The sequence below is a fragment of the Sorex araneus genome, chromosome 1 (genome assembly GCF_027595985.1).
Source record: "Sorex araneus isolate mSorAra2 chromosome 1, mSorAra2.pri, whole genome shotgun sequence".
Lineage (NCBI taxonomy): Eukaryota > Metazoa > Chordata > Mammalia > Eulipotyphla > Soricidae > Sorex > Sorex araneus.
In genome coordinates this window covers 127,540,533-127,548,094 of record NC_073302.1, presented here as the reverse complement: position 1 = coordinate 127,548,094, position 7,562 = coordinate 127,540,533, and the positions used below count along the sequence as shown (strand labels likewise).

The window sequence follows — 7,562 nt, the reverse complement described above, 5'->3', positions numbered from 1 at the left end:
ATAAAATCAAGAAAATCTTTATGTACAGACATCCAGAAAAAAATCATTTGCCATCACTCACAAGAACAAAAAACTGATTATAACAATTATCTAAATCACTAACTTTTTCATGTGTTGCATATTATTTTTTTAAGATTCTAAAAGCACATAATTTCTAACATTTTTGTTTCCCTGTAGATGCTAAGAGTTTTAGGCTGGCTAGTTATTACTTCAATACCTCTCTGCTCCACTACTTCTGTTTGTTCTCCAGTAAGTAATAGAGATAGGCCTGGAGGGGTAGTACAGCGAGTAGGGCTTTTGTCTTGCACACAGCCGATCTGGGTTCGATTTCCAGCATCCCACATGGTTCCCCGAGTGCTGCCAGGAGTAATTCCTGAGTGCAAAGCCAGGAGTAACCCCTGAACATCGCCGGGTGTGACCCAAAAAAAAAGTAATAGAAATAACAATTTGCAATATAGTAGGTTGTTTCTGTATAACCCAAATAAACATCCTTTAATTAGTTGGCTAACTTTTCAACTAATCTACAGAGGATTAGTTGAATCTATGAATCTATAGGGCATAGATTTCAGCAAGTGTTTCTCAGATGTCAATAAACCTAGAATTGCTAGGGTTATACTTAAATAAATATCTCACTTCCCCCCACACCTTATCCTAATTCACTGTGTCTGAGGTGGGCCTTGGAATGAGCATTTTAAATAAAGACAGCAGGACATTGCTGTTATAAAGTGCTATGAACCATACAGAGAGAAATAGAAGCACTTACTTAGGATTTTTTAAAATAAATTTTATTGGATCACCATGAGATACAGTTACAAACTTTCATGATTATGTTTCAGTCATACAATTTCGATCACCCATTCCTCCACCAGTGCACATTTTCCACCACCACTGTTCCCAGTGTTCCTCCTGCCACCCCCATCCTATCCCACCCCCTGCCTCTGTGGCAGGCACATTCCTTCTTGCTCTCTCTAATTTGGGGCATTATGATTTGCAATACAGAAACTAAGAGGCCATCGTGTTTGGTCCCTAGTCTACTTTTAGTACATATCTCCCATCCCAAGCGATCCCTCCAATCATCATTAACTTAGTGGTCCCTTCTCCATCCCAACTGCCTTTTCCCCCAGGATGTGGCACAGGCTTCCAAACTGTGATGTGATCCTCTACTGTCCTTAGGTGCTAGTCTCATATTATGCTACTTTCTATTCCACAAATGAGTACAGTCATTTTATATCTGTCCCTCTCTTTCTGACTCATTTCACTTAGCATGATGCTCTCCATGCCCATCCACTTATATGCAAATTTCATGATTTCATGTCTTCTAACATCTGCTTAGTATTCCATTATGTAGATGTACCAAAGTTTCTTTAACCAGTCATCTGTTCTCAGGCACTCGGGTTGTTTCCAGATTCTGGCTATTGTGAACAGTGCTGCAATAAACATACAAGTGCAGATGTCATTTCTACTGTGGTTGTTTGTTTGTTTGTTTGTTTGCTTTGTTTTGTTTTGTTTGCATCTCCAGGATATATTCCCAAGAGTGGTATTGCTGGGTCATAGGGAAGCTCAATTTCTAGTTTTTGGAGGAATGTCCATACTGTTTTGCAGAAAGGCTGGACCAGTCGGCATTCCCACCAACAACAAATGAGAATCCCTTTCTCCCTGCGTCCTTGCCAGCACTGGTTGTTCTTGTTCTTATTGATGTGTGCCGGTTTGTGTGGGTGAGATGATACCTCATTGTTTTGATTTGCCTCTCCCTGATGATTAGCGATGCAGAGCATTTTTTCATGTGCCTTTTGGCCATTTGAATTTCGTTTTGAGAAAATTTCTGTTTATTTCTTCTCCCCAATTTTTTATGGGGTTGGAGGTTTTTTCCTTGTAAAGTTCTACCAGTGTCTTGTATATCCTGAATACTAAATCCCTACCTGATGGGTATTGGGTAAATATTTCTCTCCATTCCATGGGCTCTTTCTGTATTTAGTCACTGTTTCTATTGAGGTGCAGAAGCTTCTTAGTTTAATGTAGTCCCATTTGTTTGTATTTGTTTCCACTTGCTTGGTCAGTGGAGTCTCATCCTTGAAGATGCCTTTAGCTTCAATATCATGGAGGCTTCTGCCTACATTTTATTCCATTTACCTTATGGATTCATATCTGATATTGAGGTCTTTAATCCATTTTGATCCGGATTTTGGTGCTTGGTGTTAGACAGAGGTCTGAGTTCATTCTTTTGCATGTAGTTGTGCACTGGCTTAAGATTTGATAATATTATTACCACCAGTCTGCCCAGAACCTTTATATAGATTCAGAGCAAATTTCTATGAATAGAATGATAAATTTGAATTCATTAGAGGCTTAGTTGGAAATATTAAAACTTGGAATCTGAACTAAGCTCCTTAAAGGATATGAAAAAAGCCAGAGAAGCAGCAGCAACTAAGAATTATTATGAGCCTCTCTCTTCTGTCTCTATCATATCTAGACCTATGTGTGCCTAGGATCATTCTCCCACTCTGCTACTTTAATACACAGTCTCTACATTCAGTCAGAAGTGAAGTCATAGAAATTTGGGCGTTGGGGACCATTGGGACCATATTTAAGTCTCCAATAATATGTTGAAAGCATTAAAACCAAGAAATATGGTTTTTACATTTTTTAAAATAAGAAAATAGAATTGAGTCAAGGGGAAAGTCTGTTCCTGAAGGAAGACCAAAATTTAGACCAAGGAAATTATAGAGATATGTCTGTGGGAATGAGGAAAGAGGCGGAGGAGACTTTGCTTTGCTGCTGTCAGTTAGACATTCCAATCAACTGTCCCCCTGGCAGACATTCTGGTCCACTGAGCATGCTCAGCTTGTGTGACTGACTTACCTAGTAGAACAATCAACAAGATCACCATGAAGGCGTTCCCAACATCAGGCCAGTAAAGTAACCACTGAAAACCAATTCCAGTTCTGTGATCAATGGACCTAAGTCTAAGGAGAACATCTCTATTCGTCTACAAAAATGGTCTGAATCCAAGTCTCTAACTTCTTCCTTCTCATATACACTGGTCTCCACTAAAAGGGCAATATTCGGTGAGATGCTGCCATTTTCATCAGCAAGTGTCCAGAAGCAAGAAAATGTCATCGTGGTAAAGTCCAGCATCATCCTCAACAGTGGCCCATCGCTGAAGGTTTTCAGATAACCGTGCAGACCAAGTGGAGTCAAGGACTGTGCTTTAGAGACCTTCATGTGAACTGTGTATGAGAAGCCTGCGAACCTGTTTCTTCAATATCTTAGCCTTACACTTTCTGATACCTAGGTGCTGTCTCTTAGAGACGCTGCAACAGCCAAGCTATGACTCAGAACATAGAGGAACCCTCAGGTAACTACCATTAGATTTGGGTGTTTGGCGTCTGTGTTTGGTGTCCCTATGCATATGAGAGACAATGCATGTCACTGTACCCCTAAAACATATGAAAAAGTATGTTAAAATAAGATTATTTTTTCTATCTACTCTCTTCTTATTCCAAAAACAATAAAATCACAGTAATCATAAAGAATCAGTTTAAGACTAAGAACCTGGGAGATGAGTGTGCCTTAACTTTTTGAAAATGTGTAGTGTTCCTGAGAAGAGAGTGATTACAACACAGAGGAAGACAGATTTCTGTTTAATAGCACATACTAGAAGAGTTCTTTGAAAATATTTTCCCCCAGTTCCAAGTTTGGTTGCCTTTCAAAAATTCCTAAATGCCATTTTTATTTGAAGACACGTGAAAAGTTACTGCCTCCAAAAGTATCCATCCATAAAATAGAAAAGGGACTGGTATGACAATAATGGTTGGAAATAATATGCTAGAAAAGAACTGTGTTGAAAGTAGATAAAGAGACATATATGATAACCTTTAAGCATCTATATTATATATTATAAACTATAATGCCCAAAAGGCAAGAGAAAGAGAAAGAGAAAGAGAAAGAGAGAGAGAGAGAGAGAGAGAGAGAGAGAGAGAGAGAAGTACCTGCCATAGTGGCAGACTGGCGTTGTTGTAGGGATTGATGGGAGGGAAACTGGGGACACTAGTATTGGTAAATGTACACTGGTGGAGGGATAGGTGTTGGAACATTGTATGACTGAAACTGAATCATCAACAGACCCAACATTGTAAGGGTCTCACAATGATTCAATTTTTTAAAATCTATTTTTAAAAAACATCTCTCCTATCAACTTGTAATGTGGTCTAGAATTGCTCAATGACTTTGATTCAATTTGGGTTTTTGCTTTGGGCAGGGGCGTAGGGGTATTTTCCCCCAAGAATTGTGTTCCACCACACAATTCTGCAAAGGGCAAGTCAAAAATATTTAGATCCTTATCAGAAAAGAGCCAGGTTCCATGAACATGGACTAGAGCAGTCACCTGCCAAGAACAGGGGGTTAAACGTATGGAAGAAGGAAATGAGAGGGTAGAGTGGAATTAAGGGCAGAAATCCACACTTTGACCTTCTAAGTCTTGAGTCAGATAAAAAGAATTCAGTTATGGAATCTGAGAGCTGAAACTTGCTGAAAAGGATATATAGGGCAATGTCTACATGACTGGTGAGATCAGTAGAAGTCAGTCATCTTTTGAATGTTGGAGTTATAGCACAGCAGGGCGTTTGCCTTGCAAGTAGCCAACTCAGGTTCGATTCCCGGCATCCCATATGGTCCCCTGAGCACCGCAAAGAGTAATTCTTGAGTGCAGAGGCAGGAGTAACTCCTGTGCATCACCAGGTGTCACACACACCCACCCACCCCCCACATACACACAAAAGCAGTCCTCTTTTCTCTCTCTCTCAGAAAAAAATAAGTTACTGAGCATCTATGTTAGCCAAGTAATTAAGCACATAAAATAAGAGTAAGACAGAATCTCTGCCATCCAAGAGTTGGTTTAAGGAATAGAGAGAAAGTGGGAGAGGAGAGAGAGTGAAGGGGAGGGAGAGGAAAAGAAGAGAGAAAAAGGAAGAAGGGGGGAGCAAAAAAATCTCGTGACTTTCATAGCAAATTAAAGAAAGGTATGTTGGCACAAACTTAATTTTTTGTATGTGGTCATTTTAGAGACTTTTGGAGATATTAACCTCACCCTTGGCCTGCTGAACAAGGAAGATAATGTTAGCAAGGTAGGGGAAATAAAGAAAAATCTCATTTTCATTTATTTTTATTTTTTTTGAAATTTTTCTAGTTTACTTGTTACATTTAATAGACATCCTTCATTGCCTCAAATTCCACTTTTTTCTGGCTTCCTAGGCACCATTTTTTTAACCAAGAAAAAAATAAAAGAATTTAAATGGAAGTAATTATGATGTATAAGCAATTATATTTAGTATTTGCAAATCAGAGTACCCAGTTCTAGAAGCTATCCTTTCCATAATCTGATATAAGAAAATACAGTGCAGGAGGGATAGTACAGTGGGTAAAGCACTTGTCTTGCACACAGCCTACCCAGATTCTCTGTCCCTCAACCCCCACAGTACTTCTATTTCTCCAAGCCCCTCCAGGAGTAATCCCTGAGCAGAGCCAGGAGCAAGACCTAGGATCAGCTAGGTGTGGCAAAGAAAAAAAAAGGAAGAAAGAAAAGTAACAAAGCAAAAATAAGAACAAAAATAAAGCAAACATGCAAAAGAGAAGGCTGGAGCAATAGCATAGCGGGTAGGGCGTTTGCCTTGCACGCGGCCGACCAGGGCTCGATTCCCAGCATCCCATATGGTCTCCTGAGCAGGGGTGATTCCTGAGTGCAGAGCCAGGAGTAACCCCTGTGCATCGCCGGGTGTGACCCAAAAATTAAAAAAGAAAACATGCAGAAAAGGCAGATGCGAGGCTTATCACCTAGGGACTAAGCCTTCTGTATAATTTTAAGACTATGATGCAAAGCTGGAAAAGTCTCCTCTCCACATCTGCAATGATATTTCACAATTTGAAATACTGTCCTTTTGGTATTTGAAGGCATTTCAAGCTTTATTAACCTTTCACAAAATAACATTAGCTACTCTTCACTGAACACTTATCCAGGAAGTAAAGAGTTTAATACTTTCCAAACAATAGTACATGGTATTATGTTCACTCCATATGACTTTATGAGGTTAGAGGCATCGCTATTTCCATTTAACAACTAAGAGAAATGACACATAGAAAACTTACATGGTTTTCCTAAAACAGAAGAAATGTTTAGTTTCCGGATACTAAACAAAATATCTTCACAACTAAAATATATCTCCAATATATCATTAGGACTTTATTTGACTCCTTTCATTTTATACTCAATTTTCAGTTTAAATCTTTGTATGTTCACAGGAAGACATTTATAGTCATCTCATTTCCATTATTCAGACTACTGACATCTTGGATGATGCAATTGTCCAGCGTTTGATTTGTTCTTCTTCTAAGGACATGAGAAATAACAATGTAAGTGTGATTCTTGATGATGAGTCGGTAAGGGGACATTTTTTAAGTGAACCAATTGGACCATGTAGATATACGTAAGCTTTCTCCATATTGTTGACAGGATCACAATTCATTTTGTTTGTTCTTTATGATAATTTAGATAGTCATGTCACCAATTATGTATCAGGCAATAAATCTGATCTACCCATAAACCTGAGTGTTCTCAATTACCCCTTTACATATAAGGAAACTGAGGCAAAGATAAGAAATAAGTTACAGGTAATATTAGTCAGTCCACTTTTAGATACAAAAGTTGATGATGCTTGGAGATATTTTCATTGTTGGAGCCACACCAGAGGTGCTCAGGACTTACTCCTGGCTCTTTATTCAGGGATCACTCCTGGTAATGCTTGGGGAACTATATATTGTGATAAGGACTGAACCCAGGTGAGCTGCATTGCAAGGCAAGCACCTTACCTATTATACAATCTCACCAGCCCAAGATTTTTCAAGTATAAAAAATTGTCTATTAACAGCACCTATTTTCTGACTCACAAGATTAATTCTCTTTTCTTCATGTGCACATTTTACAATGCATGCCAGATTTTACATCTGAAACATTATTTACAGAAATAGTTTCTGTCATAGAATAAGGCTATTTTCATCCAGAAATGATTTTATTTGTTTCTGCCAATAGCATTGACAATCTATGCTTGATTTCAGAAGTTAAGAGCTTTAGAAAACTCACAGAGACAATTTGAACTTTAATCTTAATGCAGTTCTCTGGTAATCTTAACTACAGAGACAAGAAGTTTTGTCATTGGTTGAACCTAAATTCTGACAATTGTCTCAAAATGCTGGAAGGGAGCCTCAAATGTAGAACTTATCTCTCCCAATCTCCAGTTGAACCCAGATCTCAAGCCAGCAGTTCATTACATTATAGATTGGAATCCCTTTTATGTTTATATGAATATATTCTTAATATCTAGCTCTTTTATTTTCCTCAGCAAGAAAATTGGTCAACTTTACCTAGTTGACTACTACCAAGAGCATAAGTCACCCCAACTATCTTCATTATTATAATTATATGAGGACAACAGTGACACCAAAGTTGTTAATTCTCAGCCCCATTTACCTTTTGCTATCTAATTCATATGACATAAACACGAAGCAAGAAT

The 7,562-nt window shown here is 38.4% G+C and overlaps 1 protein-coding gene across 1 annotated transcript in view; it reads left to right on the top strand.

The window, feature by feature from the left end:
* The first annotated feature begins 3,327 nt into the window (after nt 1-3,327).
* Nucleotides 3,328-7,562, top strand: part of MROH2B (maestro heat like repeat family member 2B) — a 79,414-nt gene continuing 75,179 nt past the window's right edge. Inside the window, exons 1-3 of the mRNA XM_004605583.2 lie at nt 3,328-3,355; nt 5,062-5,123; nt 6,295-6,405. Of these exons, the coding sequence (XP_004605640.2) occupies nt 3,328-3,355; nt 5,062-5,123; nt 6,295-6,405 (201 nt within the window). The remainder of the gene's footprint in view (nt 3,356-5,061; nt 5,124-6,294; nt 6,406-7,562) is intronic.